Below are 16761 nucleotides of genomic sequence, written 5' to 3' on the forward strand. Positions count from 1 at the left end.
ATATATATATATATATATATATATATATATATATATATACTCCCTGATGCCTGTGCATGGCATCCATATTAAAAACGTCTTTAGTGTCTCCAAGTTTTTGTGCTGGCCTTCCTCCTAGTCATTGTCTGTTGTCTGTCTCCATACTCATTTGCAGCATTCTCCCCTCTTTGTGTTTGGGTGATTTGTGATCCTTAGAAGATACTGCATCATTTGCATCATTTTCTTTCTAGCTCATCCTCAGTCTTTTTTCTTCTACATTCCCTTCCCCTACCCTGTTATCTACTGTTTCTGTTCATCTCTTCCTTCCCTATTCTCCTTCCCCCTCCCTTTCTTTTTTTTTTGTTCTTAGTTAACTAAATGTGCGTTTGACTTTGAAAAATATGTATGATTTTAATTTTGTTGCAATCACTTTGTAGCTTAGAACCAAAAGGAAAAACACTATGTTTACTGTTAAAACAAATTAACAATAACCCTGAGTTAAAATGTACCTCTTTCTTTCTTTGAACCTCAGTGTGGGCTGGCAGGATGCTCAGTGGAAAGAAAGTAACTAGCCTTTCAAGCCTGAAGGCTTGTGCTTGAACCCTTCAACTCTATAAGGAAGGAGAGAATTGAGCTCACACATTGCTCTCCTGCTCTCCATCATGCTCCATGTCTGTTATATTCCAGGGGGGACATAGCAAACATCCCAGATAGGGAACCAATGACAGACCAAAGTAAGGATATCACCAAAATCTCACTTTAGGAATCAGTGAGTTTTGTTGGGGTTGCAGAAATATTGGAGTTATTTACAGGACCAGAAATGACTCAAAGACAGCTGCATCACCAAAGCTCACTGCAGCATGAGTGACAGCTCATAAAGGTTGAAAACCTGGACACACTGCACAGCCTTCAGGCAGCTCGGCTGGTCTTGATTCCTCTAAGGCAGCTATGTTTCTCAGTGTTACTCTCTGACTCTTTGCTGTTTCCTCTTGTAGAAGAATGGCCCTAATGAATTTGATCAGTGTCAGGAATTTTTCAAATTGTTTATTTTCTGTCTTACTGAGCTTCCCTGAAGGGTAGAATGTTTCAATCTCGGAAGAAGCTGCTACACAACAATGACATTTTAAATAATAATCATTAATAAAATTATATATACTTTGTATGAGTGATTATACATTTATATGTCTCAAACTATAATCTTAAGGAAATTAAAAGAAGAAAATAGAAAATGTAAAACATCTTTGACTTCATTCATGTTCTTCATTTCACAGTATTCTCCACTCCTTAGTTCATTCCAGGGTACCATTTGATAAAGTCTCAACTTTTGTAAGAAAGACTCACTTCAGTGTTTCTTATTAGTATAGGTCCACTAACATAAACTCATCTCAGTCTTTGTTTGTGAAGATTTTAGTTTATCTTTATTTTTATTGAGCATACAGAAACTGTTTGGCAGGAATCTATCCCTCATCATTGTAAGTATGCCATTCCTGTTGCTTTTGGCTTTAAATTATTATTTGTGAAAAGACCATTTTTTGTTTGTGGTTTTTTTTTTTCCTTTTATTTAAGATATTCTTTTCTCATACAATATATCCTGATTGTGTTGTGCCCCATTCTAGAAACCCCAAAAGACCACCAGGAGTTGAGTCCCTTGCAAAACACATGAAGATCTTTTTAATTACAAACTATAGCTTGGGCTCATACCCTCACCACCAGAGCCATTGAGAGCAAAGAGCCCAGTGCTCAGGTTAGGTGGTTGATTTAAAGAATCGATCCCTAAGCCCCCAAATCAGGGGAATTCCTGCCTGGCAAGCATCTATTAGTTGAAACACAAAAGGAGATGTTGTATTTTGAATTGATTGGCTATAGGAAGGTCCCCAAACCATTAATTGTCTGGCTTTCTTTGTTTGGCTGTCCTGGGGGAGAAGGTTGATCTGGGCTGGTTTCCTAGTGACTGTATCTCCAGTAGACAAGAAAGGAATGCAGTAAGGCTGGTTCCTCCCTGCAGGTGGCTGAACATGTCTTCACCTGTCTGGCCTTTGTTCAGGCTTGTGCTTTAAACTTTAATTCAGTAACCCCCAAAATCTAATTTTTAATTCTTTAGTCTTTCAGTTGTCATTTCCCCTCATTTTACCCCTCCCATTTCCTCCCACTGAGAGACCAAAAGATTAAAAATTAGCAGCTATTATTAATTAAGGCCTGAACTAGGTGGGTGGAGAAGTCTAGTAATGCCCTGAGGGGAAGGACTGCCTTACTGCATTCTTTCCCCACCCACTAGAGATACAGTTGCTAGGAAACTGGCCCATCCCCCTAGGGAGGGACACCAGGTCATTAATGGTCTGGGGATCTTCCTAAACCCAATCAATTCAAAATGTAGCATTTTGACCAATAGATGCTTGCCACGCAGGAATTGCCCCTGCCTTGGGCATGCTGGGAGGGACCAGAATCTTTAAATCACCCAACTATCCTGAGCACAGAGCTTGGCTCCCACTGCTTTGGTGGGGGGTGGGGCGGGTGTGGGCCCAAGCTGCAGCTTGTAATTTACAATAAAAAGAACCTCATGTATTTACAGCAGAGTCTGTTTATTCCTGGTCTTTTGGGGTTCATGAACTGGGCAGAACACCACCTCTCCTTCTATTCGGATCCACTACCTTTCTGTCTCTTATTAGAACAGAACAAGTTTCCAAGAGAAAACAACCAAACATGACAAAATGCTCATAGCAGCTTTATTCATAACAGCCAGAATCTGGAAACAACCTAGATGTCCCTCAACCAAAAAATGCATATAGAAATTGTGGTGCATATGAAAGACCCCATATCACCCTGAGTTGAACAGAGTTAAACATAGCTAATGCCATTTTGCGGTGTACCACAGTTCTGGGAAAAATAGTAAAGGCCGGATGGGAACTAAAAATTACTCTGAGAAAATCCAGCTAAGTCACCCCCCTCAAGATATCTGCGGTCAAGGCTGCCCCAGCTAAGCCAAAAACAACTTTGTCCTGACCACCCTCATGGGATATCTGACAGGTGGTCCGGCTGAGATAGGAGTCCTGGGAAAAGCAACATATGGCGGCACTAGTCAAGGCCGTCATAATTGTTATGACCACCCAGTTCCTGGAATTCTGATGTCCCTGCCAACCTGATTCATGTTATGGTTTCATATGAAAGAGCCAATCAGCTCCCTGTAACTATGCCTCTCGCTTCTGTATCAGTGCTTCTGCTCTAACCCTATAAAAAACCCAACTTTCTGCCCGGTAAGGCGCGTAAAGTCATCTGAGTGACTTTCCGCCCGGGTACCCGCGTATCCAATAAAGCCTCTTGCTGTTTGCATCCGAAAGCCTGGACTCGCTGATCTTTGGGAGGGGGTCTCTCAGACGAAAGATACCCTCAGGGGGGGGTCTTTCACATATACACCATAATGGAATACTACTCAGCAATTAAAAACAAGGAAATCATGAAATTTGCAGGCAAGTGGATGGAAATAGAAGAGATCATCCTGAGTGAGGTAGACCAGAAGCAGGAAGACACACATGGTATATACTCAATTATAAGCAGATATTAGTCATATAAGATAAACATACTAAAATCTACAAACCTAAAGAGGCTAAATAACAAGGAGGACCCTAGGGAAGATGCTTAATTCTCATTCAGAAAGATAAGCAGGAAAGACACCAGAAGTGGTAGAAGAGAGGGAACAGGATGGGAGCCTACCACAGCTGTTCCCTGAAAGACTCCACCTAGCAGGGGATCAAAGCAGATGCAGAGACTCACAGCCAAACTTTGGACAGAGCACAGGGAGTCTAATGGAAGAAGGGAGAGATAAAAAGACCCGAAGAGAACAGGAGCTCCACAGTGAGACCAACAGAGCCAAAAACATCTGGGCCCAGGGGGTCCCACAGAGAATCAACCATGGACTATGCATGGAGAGGACTTAGACTCCTCGCTTAGATATAGCCCCATAGACAGCTCAGTCTCCACTGGGGGTGTTTGCCCTAGTAAGGGGAGCAGGACCAGTCTCTGACATGAACTCTTTGATCACCTCCCCCTGGTGGGGTGGCCTTACTAGGCCACACAGAAAGAGGATCCAGGATCCTGATGAGACCTGATAAGCTAGGTTCAGATAGTAGAGGAAGGAGACTTCCCCTATTGAGACTGGACAAGGTACTCAAACAGAAGAAAAAAAGTCTGGAGAGCAGGCCTAAGAATCAGGGACCCATTCATATCCACACTAAGGAGTACCATAAAAATACTAAACTGAAAGCTGTAATATGTAAAGGAATTTTAATCCAGCTACATGGCTACTCTGACAAGGAACCACATCCAAAGACCTAGGTCTGTGAGATCCAGCTCAAATAAAGACACACCCTGGTTTACACTTTTAATCCCTCTGACTGGAATATAGACATACCTTTAGTTCATATCCTTAATCTGAAACAATGACATCTAATTGAGGGACTGACAGAGTGACAAATGAGAGAAAGATTTGTCGGAATGAGTCAGATTGGATACACCCAACATTCAAGAGAACAGACGGGGAAGAGAAGCTACTTAAAGAGCAGATAGTACAGAGAGAGAGGAGAGTACAGTACAGGAATACAGTAGTTTGGGAGTTGAGCTTGGTGCAGCTCAGTTGAATGCAGTTGAATTCTTGGAGTCAGTGCAGTTCAGTTTGTGGATTTCAGAGGTAGTTTTGCCAAGCAGAGGAATTCAGTTCGATGCTAGTGTGAATTAGTCAGCTTGGAGAGGAGTTTTGAGCCGGAACAGCTGAGTTGAACCAGCCAGCCTTGGTTCAGAAAGAGCTAGAAAGAGTGTGCTTATTCAGCAGTAAATCTCAGAGGCTAGAACATTCTATGCTTAGGTTAGCAAATGGAGGCTGGAAGCAGAAGCTCTCAAGGTCTGGGCTTTCAGAAGACTAGATTGTACAGAGGCTAGAAGTTTCCAAGTCTAGGCCTGGAGAAGTGCTTTGGACTCAGTCTAAGCCATGTACTTGCACAGCTTGGGTACAGGACTCATCCACTTATCAGAGGAAATAAAAACATGTACAGTAGTATATATGCAGAGGACCTGGTACAGAGTCCTGTGTAGGCCCTGTGCTTGCTGCTCAAGTGTCTGTGAGTTGATAATGAGCTTTTCTTAGTTGATTCAGAGGGCCTTGTTCTCCTGATGTCCTCCATCCCCTCTGACTCTTCACACTTTCCACCTCCTCTTCTGTGTGATTCCCTGAGTTCTGAGAGGAAGGATTTGATGGACATCCCATTTGAAGCTGTGTGTTCCAAGGAATCTGTCTCCATGTAATGTCAAGGTTGTAAGTCTCTGCATCTATTTCCATCTGCTATAGGAGGAAGCCTCTCTAGACTAGACTAGATAAGGCACTGAGTATAGCACAGTATCATTAGGAGTCATTTTATTGATACTTTCCTTTTTGCCAATGGTATTTGGTTTTATCCAAGGTCTCTGGGTTATCCAGTCACATGGTCACCCAAGCAGTGTTGACTTTTTTGTGGTTCTATTTTGTGGAGTGGACCGTAAGTCAAATTAGACATTGGTTAGCTACTCCCACAAGTTCTGTGTCACTCTTGCTTTAGCATACCTTGCAGTGAGGACAGATTGTAAGTCAAAGGCTTTGTGGCTGGATTGGTGGTGTTGATAAGTTTTTCTTTCTGTAGCCTAAAGCGTATCTTCCAGCACCAGTGACATAAGAACATAGGGATGAAGGCTTCATGTTCAGTTAGTTGTGTGGTGTTATTTGACATAATGAGCCCAGCTCTCAGTTTTCTGAGAACAGCCCATTCATTGTCTTAGCAACAGCTTAGGTTGTTTGGGATTTCTGTGGAAACAACTTGGGGAACAACTCAATTGACTACTGGAAGCCTTGTTTGTGGCAAAAGATGGCCAGTTGGGACTCCATATCTCCCACTATAAGGAGACCTTATTTGGGATCACCTTTATGTATTTGAGGAAATTTCCACTTCGCAAGGTTTCCATTCATCCTTCAAATACTCCTCAGTTCCATCTGTCTCTCACCACAATACCCCCCCTCAAACTTATCTCTCCTCCCCTTCCCACTTGATCATCTTCTTCTTGCCCCAGTCCATCTTAAAATGTATTCTTTTTCCCCTTCCCAGGGACATCCATGTGTCTCTCCCAACCCATGTCCTTTCCTCTATGATTAAGCTCCCTGAGTCTATAGATTATAGGTTGGTTATCATTTATTTAATGTCTAATATTCACATGTAAGTGAATTACACACCATATTTTTCTTGCTAGGTCTGAGTTCTCTCAGTTGGGATGATTTTTCAAGTATCATCCATTTGCCTGCAAATTTCATGATGTTTTTTTGTTTTTGTTTTTGTTTTTTTAACACCTGAGTACTACTCCATTGGATAAATGTACCACATTTTCTTTATCTATTCTTCAGATGAGGGACAACTAGGTTGTTTAGAGTTTCTGGCTATAATGAATAAAGCCTCTATGAACATAGCCAAGCAAGTCTTTTTGTAGTAGGATGTAGCATCCTTTGGTTATATGACCAAGAGTGGCATATCTGGGTCTTAGGGTAGACTGAGTCCTAGGTTTCTGAGAAACCACCATATTGATTTCCATAGTGGCTGGACAGGTTTGCACTCCTACCAGCAGTGGAGGGCTGTTCCCCTTGCTCCTTGCCTCATGAGCTGTTACTTGTTTTGTTGATCTTAGCCATTGTGACAGGTATAAGATGGAATATCAACGAAGTTTTGATTGTCAAGGATATTGAACATTGCATTAAGTGTATCTCAGCCATTTTAGATACCTGTGTTGAGACTTCAGATCTATACCTCAGTTTTTTAATTGGAATATTTGGTTTGTTGATGTCTGGTTTTTTAGTTTTTAAAACATATTTTGGATATTAGCCCTCTATCAAATATGAAGTTGGTAAAAATCTTTTGCCATTCTATAGGCTGTCATTTTGTTTTTTTGACAGTGTCCTCTGCCTTACAGGAACTTGATAGTTTTATTAGTTCCCACTTTCTTGGTCATTTTTTTCTTTTGTTTCCTCTTTCCTTTTTCCTTCCTTCCTTCCTTCCTTCCTTCCTTCCTTCCTTCCTTCCTTCCTTCCTTCCTTCCTTCCTTTTTCCTTCCTTCCTTCCTTTCTTCCGTTCTTCCTTCCTTCCTTTCTCTCTCTTTTTTTTTGGAAACAGGGTTGCTTTGTGTAGTCCTGGCTATACTGGAACTTGCCCTGCAGACCAGGGTAGCCTCAAACTCAAAGAGATCCACCTGCCTCTGCTTCCCTAGTACTAGGATTAAAGGCATCCACCACCACCTGGCTTACTTGTTTATCTTAGTGCCTGCATTCTTGGTGTTTAGCTCAGGAAGTCTTCTCCTACATTGTTGAGTTCAAGACTATTCTCTCCTGTCAGCCTCAGTGTATTAGGTTTTATATTGTAGCCTTTGATCCATTTGGAGTTGAGTTTTGTAAAGGGTGACAAGTATGGACCTGTTTTCATTCTTCTACTTTCTGCCATCCAGTTTGACCAGCACAATTTGTTGAAGATGCTGCCCTTTTTTCCAATGTGTATTTACATATAAGTTGTTTAACTTTATTTTATGTGCATTAGTGCAAAGATCCCTTGGAATTGGCATTACAGACAGTTGTAAGTTGCCATGTGGGTGCTGGGAATTGAACCTGGGTCCTTTGGAAGAACAGACAGTGCTCTTAACCACTGAGCCATCTCTCCAGCCCAATGTGTATTTCTAGAGCTTTTATCAAAAATCAGATGTCAATAGATGTATGGATTTTTGTCTGAACCTTCAATTTGATTCTATTGGTAGTCTTTTTATGCCAATATAATGTGGTTTTGAGTACTAAAGCTCTGTAGTACAGCATGAAATTGAGAATGGGATCTGGAGAGCTGGAGAGCTGGTTAAAAGCACTGTCTGCTCTTCCAAAGGACTCGGGTTCAAGTCCCAGCACTTACATGGCAGCTCACAACTGTCTTCAAATCCAATTCCAGGTGGTCTGACATTAATTAAAAACACCCTCACATTAATGCCCATAAAATAATAAAATAATACTTTTAAAAACACAGTCAGTGGTTCTCAACCTTCCTAATTCTGGGACCCTTTAAATTAAAGAAAAAAAAATGAACAAAAATGAAAGAAAGAGAGAGAGAAAAAGAGAAGAAAGAAGGAAGGAAGGAAGGAAGGAAAAAAGGAAGAAAAGAAAAGAAAAGAAAAGAAAAGAAAGGAAAGAAGGCTGAGAATGGTGAGATGTCCAGCATTGCTTTTATTGTTCATGATTGTTTTAGCTCTCCTGAGTTTTTTTGTTTTTCCATTTGAAGTTGAGAATTGTCCTTTCAAGTTCTGTAAAGAATTGTGTTGGAATTTTGATGCGGCCTGCACTGAATCTGTAAATTCCTTTTGTTAGGTAGGATGGTCATTTAGAGTGTGTTACTCCTGCTGATCCATGAACATGGGAGATCTTTCCATCTTCTAAAATCTTCTGATTCTTTCTTCAAAGTCTTGACGTTTTTATCATTCACTTCTTTCATTTACCTGCTAAAGTAACCTCAAGACATTTTATATTATTTGTGGCTATTGTGAGGCTGTTGTTTTTCCGATTTCTTTCTCAGTCCGTTTGTCCTTTTTATATGGGAGGCCTACTGACTTTGTCAGTTAATTTTGTATCCAGCTGAAAGTGTTTATAAGCTGTGTGAGTTCCCTGGTGTTCTTTTTAGGGTAACTTATATGTATTATTTTTTCTTTGTTTGGTTTGGTTTTGATTTTTTTGTGTTTTCTTTTGTTTTGTTTTGTTTGTTTGTTTTGTATGGTGGAGTACATTTATTGATTTTTGTGTACTGAATCATCCCTAAATCCCTGAGATAAAGCTGACTTGCTCAAGGTGGATGTTTTGATGTATTATTGCATTCAGTTTACAAGTATTTTTGCATCTATGTTCATAAGGAAATTTTGTGTTATTTAAATTGTTTATCAAGTTTATTGAGGCATCTTTATAAATGTTTGTGAAAGTGAAGGCCTAAGTTCTAGGGAGACCTTTTATTTGATCTGTTATAATGTGATAACTATGAAATGATCTATGTTTGAATGACATATGTAAATAGTCTAAATATTTTAAATATGAAATCACTGGCAAGAAAGTATCAACCTTTTCAACAGAATTGAATCAAAGTTAACTGGATCAAGAGTTTTAGGACAGCCAAATGTGGTGGTGCACACTTGAAATCCCAGCAGTCTGGGAAGCAGAGGAAGGCTGATCTCTGTGAGTTCAAGGCCAACCTGGTTTACAAAGTGAGTCCAGGATACCCAGGGCTACACAGAGAAACCCCGTCTTGAAAAACAAAACAAAACAAAAGGGTTTTAGGACAGCTAGTGGGCATAGAAATGTCCTATTGTTCTCATAATTGCTCATTTCAAATTGAGTTAGAAAATACTTGATTTTTGGGTCTGACTTTCCAGACATACAATACTTCAATTGTTACTTTATTTAAATTCAAGTAAGTCGTTTAAATGTTTATATAAGCAAGGAAGAAATATAATTTAAGAATCTGTTCTCAATGACTGGCTCTTTGGCCTCCTCACCCCCCAAGGGAGGAGCAGTCCTCTTAGGCCACAGAGGAGGGCTTTGCAGCCAGTCCTGAAGATACCTGATAAAACAGGATCAGATGAATGGGGAGGAGGTCCTCCCCAATCATTGGACTTGGAAAGGGGAACGTTGGAGATGAGGGAGGGAGGGAGGGACTGGGAGGGAATGAGGGATCGGGACACGGCTGGGATACAGAGTTAATAAAATGTAACTGATAAGAAAAAAATAAAAAAAAAAAAAAAGAATCTGTTCTTAAGTATGTCATTTGTATTTCATTATTAGGCTTATAGTTATGTTATTGTTTAATGATACAGTCTTGGTAGTAACCAAATATCTTCATCATTCTTTGATTATATCATGTAAAATGTGATTTGATGAATAGGTTGTAAAGTATTACGGTGATAGATATTAGGTGGATATTATAGTGATTGGATAAAGCCTCCTAACTTATATATACTCTCTATACTTAGTAGTGCTTTAATTTAAAGATTTACTTTTTAAAACTGACCTGTAAATATGTTTTATGGTTAATTTTTTTAGCCTCCAGCTGAGCAGGCTAAAGCCAGACTACAGTTGGTCCTTGAAGCTGCTGGTAAGTTTTGAAAATTAGCTTTGTGAAATAAAAAAGTAAATCCTAGGCTGGCAGCATGCTTACACAGAAGGAAAAATTTTTCTTCCCATTGTTATAATTCTCACAGATTTATAAATTCAGATTAAGTGTTTGGCTATGTTACCTGTTTATAGCTGCCATATAAAGCTGTATGTGCTTCATATCGTTATTCTTTACATGTTCATGCATTGAACGGTAATTAGTTTTAATGTTCAATTGGTATGAAATCTATGTTAGTTTTTATCATCTATGGATTGTACTACTGGTGAAATAAAAGAATTATTTAACTCTAGATCATGATTTTTCTGACATTTTCTTTTGGAAGGTTTATAATTTTATAATTCATATTTAATACTTTGATCTATTTTTAACTTAACTTGTATATATTACATTGTATTGATTAAGATGTTTATTATTTTGGTGAAAATTGGCTCAGTGATATTTACAATTCCTGTATTTACAATAGATTAATTCATTGAACTGTATGTTCTGTTGTTATCTAATATTAAAATATCTTGTTTAATTTTCCAGTGGTACACTTTCACAAAGACATTTATTTACCTCTTTAAATATGTCTAAGAACATGCTGTGTTTTTGTTTACATACTGAAAAATGTTAAATCTTAATGTACTCTTTGAAATATATATAAATTATTTACTTTTAAAGATTTATAAAGACCTAATATATTCCAGTCTGACAAATTAAGGATTCAAGATAATTGTAGACCACCAAATGACAGTCATTACATTTTTGAGCAAATATATATATATACACATTGATCTCTTGTATCAGCTATTTGTTATAATAAATTACTGTAGAAATGTGTTCTTGAGAGTATAAAGCATTGATATATAAAGATAGGCTTTTTATACATTGTGCTTTATGAAGACACTGCTACTTTCCATTACCACTTTTTATCAGACTGCTTTTTTCATACTAAAACTATAATTAGATTGATATGTAATGATGTAATGTTTTATATTTCTTTGAAAACGCCTAGTGTTACTTTCAAGGATACTTTATTACCTCAGCGGGCAAGGAGATAGCAGGATGGCGTGGAGTAAGTAGGCACATTCTCACAGTTCTGATTCGTTGTTCCCATAATGAATCCCAGGGGTACATTTCTTATTCTCAGTAAACATACAAGCAAAGGAGAATGGGACAGGAAGAACTTTAGATGAGCTCAGGTACAGCAACCTCTCACCTCTTAGCAGTTTTTTTCTCGTCATCCTTGCTTCTGACAGCCACAAATGCCAGTGTCTCTGAGACATCACATGAAGAGTCATAAATAATGTGTGGGGCTTTATATCTGTCATGTGGTATTCTGAAAGTATATCTATCTTATAACACTTTATTAATTCATTTCTTTTTATGGTTGGATAATGTTTTTGTACAGTTTATTCATATATTTATTCAGTGATAAAATTTGAACTTTTTCTGGTTTTTGAGTATCGTTGAATAACGTTGGTCTTAATACACATGAACTAATTAGAGCACCTGCTTTTATAGATCCCGAGAGTGCTTTCACAAAGCAGTAATTGTGGGATCGCTTGGCAATTCTTCAGTTCTTTAAAATGCCAGTTTTCCATAGTAGATATTTTATATTCTCAGTAGCAAATGGTTCCCTGTTCTAACAGTTAGAGCTTATTACACCTTTAAGTTAGCTATTTGAAAGTCTTTAGGTTGAATGTCTGCAGTGTGTGTCATAATTTCATCATGAATGAGAGGTAAGGATAACTGTCTTGTAGAATTATTGTGACAGCGAATACTATGACATAGGCAGTACCTAATTCTAACTCAGTGCCAGTTACTAGAGTATTTGTGTTTGTGGTAAGCAGTACTGCGTAATTATTTCTCAGTCACCATTACTCAGTGTCTCTCAATGCAAAAACATTTTTATACCTACTTATAATTCTTAAGATTCTGTGCAGGAGATCCATATGCTTTCAGTCTTCACCTGTATATTTTTTTTATTGATTTTCTCTTTTTTATTTTTTTATAAAATATTTTCTGTTATCAGTTTCCCCTTCCTCATCTCTCAGATTCTCCCCACCTCCCTCCCCACCTCACTTCAGGCTTTCTCTTTCTGTCTGTCTGTCTCTTTTTTCTCTGTCTCTCTTTCTCATACACATACATTGTCCAGTTTGTCTCTGTGTTAGTTCCCATCTCCTGTTGAAGGAAGCTTCTGTAATGATGGCTGAGCAAGACACTGATCTGTGGGAATGGTAGAATGTCACTAGGGGTTATTTTATTGCAACATTTAGCAGAGCAACAGTATTTGTTTTTTCTTCTAGGTTTGCGGCCTTCCTAGTCAGGTTTACAGCCACCCTCTCATGCTGGACGTAGGTCCTGTCTCATGGAGTGGCCTTCAATCCAGTCGGACACTAGTTGGTTACTCCGGCCAGCTTTGTGCTTCTGTTGTAGCAATATATCATGCAGGCAGGTCACCATTGTAGGTCACCGGGTTTGTAGCTGAGTGGTATTTATCTGTCGCTGCTGTTATGCAGATTATCTTTCAGCATCACTAAGACTAGTCTGTAGGGGTACCAGCTCTAGTACTACATCAACATAATTTCTCTGTTCAGTGAGATATGTAGATGTTTGCTTCAGCAACAGGGCCTTATCATCAATTTGTGTAGAGCAACCCATAGTCTTGGCAATCATCTGAGTTGATTGGGGGTTTCCGTTGAGTTCCTTTGACCAACAACTCAAATGTAACCCATTTCTGGTACTGGAAAGATTGACTTGATGGCAACAGATCTCTAATTAGGGATTTGTCTCCCTTGTTATTTGGTGATTCCATTTATATTTATTTCATATATGTGTATATCTTAAGCAGCTTTTATTCTCGTAGGTTTTCATATTATTCCTCAAATGGCCCTTACTATTAGCTGTCATATCCCTTATTCTTTTCCTAACCCCCTTCTTTCCTGTTGCTCAGTGTTTAATCCTCTTGTTCCAATCTTCCTCCCTCCATTGGGAGATCCTTCCTTCCTCCTTATCCCTTACTCTGTACCTAACCTCTGTGGTTATATGGATGTAGCATGCCTATGGAAGGCTTAAAAGTTGATATCTACGTACTTGTCTGTAGAATATCTTACTCTGGATGATTTTTTTTCTAGCTCATTCCACTTACTTTGAAGTTTTATGTTTTTGTTTCTTTTAACAGCCGAGTAATATTTCATTGTGTAAATGTACTGCATTCTCTTGATCCATTCCTCCTTGAAGCACACCTAGGCTATTTGAAATTTTTGGGTATTATGTATAAAGCAGCAATGAACACTGGTCAGGTGTCTCTGTAGTAGACTAGAGCAGCCTCCAGATAGGGGCCCAAGAGATCAGAAGACTCTAAAAAAGCTATTTCTTAGAATTTAACTGTACCCTGTAACTATTTCTTGTCACCTACATTCTATTCTACCTGGGAATTTTTGCTGGTGTTTTTTTTTTTTTGTTTGTTTGTTTTTGGTTTTTTTTTTCCTATTCTTTCTCTCCAGTAGGTTTTTCTTTTGTCTCTATCATAGCACCATAAAAGAAATCCCGACTTTTAATCTCTGATAGATAAGTCATTTGTGGAAAAAGAAATGCTCCAAAAATATAAACCTTTAGATACTTGTGTGTTATGGAAATTAGAATAGAAGTTACTCAAGAAACTATGAAAAGAAGTACCATATGACCCAGGAGTTTTGGTAAGTTACCAGAAATGCTTTACGTGAGTACCACGAACATACTGCACGTCTGTGTTCAATACTGCATAATTCGTGATAGCCAGAAACAGAGCCAGCTAGATGTCCCAGCAAATGAGCAGACAAATAAAATGTGATACATATGCAGTGGAATTTGAATTGGCTGGAAAAAAAATGAAATCATGACATTTTTAAGAAAATGGATGGAACTAGGAATATATAGAACATAAAATTACATGTGTGTGTTTTTGCATATATATGTGTATAAATCATAAAGCTAGAAAGGTGATCCTGAGAGTGTTGAAGGAAGTCTTAATGTGGGGATGCAGAAAAATTAGTGAATACTTACGACATGAAATAAGAATGATGAGTCTTTCTCAGGGGCGGAAACTGGGGATTGGGGTTTTATTGAGGGCAAAGTAAAATGACATGTATGTATGAATTGCCCTAATTGCCTATTTGTATGTTCACCTAAAAAGTAAATTTAAAAGTTACAGAAATATTCAAATATTAATTATAACTGATGGATGAATTTTGTGATAGTCTAACAAATTGATGACTATGATATAATATTACTTTATAAATGTAAACTTTAAGTTAATGCATGACAGAAAAATTATGACGCATGATTATAAAAATAGAGGAAGAAGGAAGATGAGTTTCACCTAAGTACTTGTCTATATCAATCTTGTTTTTATTTATTGTTGTTTGACTTGATAGCACTACTTCAGTATTATCTGCTTGTATCACAACCCTTCTTCTCCCCCCCCCAATAAAACCCTCATTTTATACTAAGTATTTTCATGAGCCTAAAGAATTTTCCCCAGACAGAGTTCCCCCAGTTGTGGAGGAAGTGCTTCTTATAATTGTCTTCCATCTTCTTTAATTCCCTTTTTTAATTTTGAGAAAGGCCTTTCTGCCTAACTATGGCCTTCCTTCCTCATCCTCCTGGGTACTAGAATTACCACTGTATACCACCATGCTCAGCTCAGTTAGCTGCTATTACAGTTATTGGTACATGTATCTTTAAATTACATTTCCAATGTCATGAGGAAAAGTAGAAATTGCTTTTATTTCATGCTTGATAAAGCAAGCAACTTACCTTAGAACCTCCTTGTAATAGTACTTCATTATCAAAGTGATAGCTATACCTTGAATTGTGCCTAAAGTTTTCAGAGTACCTTTATAAATTCTTTATCCTATGACTCATTAGTACATGGTGAGGTAATTAACTCCATTTTACAGTGTTGTAAAACTTGCATAGCTGATTAGTAGCAGAACTAGCAAGCAAATCCAATGATGCCTGCCTTATGAGTGCTCACTACCTGTAGTCTCAGTGCTTGAGCTTTGTTGGTCACAAAGGAGAGTAACAGAGAATATTACCAAATGCATATTTTCTTAAATTTAGTGGACATTTACAGTACAGTACAGTAAGTTCTAGCTTCAGACCTGCTTTATATTTTGAAGTGATTTTGATTTATAGTGCAAAAGAATTAAAGTCCAACTCATGAAAAGGTTTTTTTCCCCCTGAACTATATGGAATATTCGTAGTATCTAATTATATAATTTTGGAAAGTCTAAGTTAATATTACGGTTATTAATTTCCTGTCCTAGGCGAATGCATTTCAGTGACCCTTCCTAAGATGGGAGTTGATTAAATTCTAAACACAAATTAGTTGCATCGGTATACACATTATAATCCATGTCATGAGTTTTGCCTAGCAATATACCGTAAGTGCCTCAGTTACTCATTAGGTGCTCTGAAACCAAGTCCTGATCTTTCCCTTCACGTAGATTGTGATCTTAGGGGTTCCAACACTTAATCTCATCCTAGCATGAAATACTTGTGATTCCAAGAATTACAAATGAAGATAACTGATAAGATTACTAGTTCTGGAACCATAGAACACTCTTCTGTTTTACCATTCTACAGCTCTCATACAGACCTGCTCCATAGATGATGACCTGAAATAGGATGATTGGTTGTGACAGTTTTCCTGTTAGGACACCCCCTTCTTCCCACATGGAAAAAATGACAAAAAAAAAAAAGTTCATTGAGACTTCATAGCATGGTTTTCCATTTTTTTTTTTTCTCTGTGTGGTCTCTTTGAGGGCATGCCAGTAGCCTAGATTTTTCAGCTGGCGCGATCATGAACTTGCCCTTAGTCATTCACCTTCTTAGTCTTTGCCTCTTGTTATGGAATTTAGGTAAATACCCATAAAATACTGTAACCTGCTCTCAACTATTCCAGTAAATGTCAGCAATTTAGTGTGGAAAGCATTGCAAAGTGTTGTTAGTCATGGAACTGGGAGGTTGAAGTGCTGCACGTGGCTGCTAAGTAACCTAGAGCAACATTCCTATACCTGCCGAATGTCAGTTGTTCATTCATAAAATGAAATAGCAATAGGAACTTGGAGAGCAAAATAAACGATTATAATAAAGTCCTTAGCATTCCCAGCATAACTGAGAAATGTTAGCTGGGAAATTCAGCAGTTGTTCTTTATGGCATCACCTGAGTGACTTTATGAAGTTATGAAAGAGAAGCTGACTCACATATCTTCCTCATGCTAGCATGGATTAGCTGTTAGATATTAGCAAAAATTAAAAACATTACTTAAAAAAACAAGAATGAACATTAGTTTAGTTTACTTAGGTATTTGTTAAAATTTTTTCATCGAGTGTAGTTTTGTAACCCTCAAAATTCTACATAAAATTGAATAGCTTCAATGCAAAATCAAAATGAAAATGTTAATCTTGTTTCCAACAATGGATCTGATGTTTGTCTTGTGTTACTCCAAAAGATAAAACTATAGACTTCTAAAGGAAATCATTAACTTGCTTTTAAAAGTTATGTTATCTATTTTAACATTTATTACATTTCTATTAGGAACAACTTTCCCTCTAAAAGTAT

At 38.0% G+C, this 16761-nt stretch overlaps 1 protein-coding gene across 1 annotated transcript in view; it reads left to right on the plus strand.

Moving 5' to 3' along the window:
• Nucleotides 1-16761, plus strand: part of Rsrc1 (arginine and serine rich coiled-coil 1) — a 279466-nt gene that overhangs the window by 141272 nt on the left and 121433 nt on the right. Inside the window, exon 7 of the mRNA XM_055596771.1 lies at nt 10097-10148. Coding sequence (XP_055452746.1) covers nt 10097-10148 — 52 coding nt within the window. The remainder of the gene's footprint in view (nt 1-10096; nt 10149-16761) is intronic.

Source organism: Psammomys obesus, unplaced genomic scaffold (assembly GCF_907164565.1).
Source record: "Psammomys obesus unplaced genomic scaffold, mPsaObe1.curated_primary_1811, whole genome shotgun sequence".
NCBI lineage: Eukaryota > Metazoa > Chordata > Mammalia > Rodentia > Muridae > Psammomys > Psammomys obesus.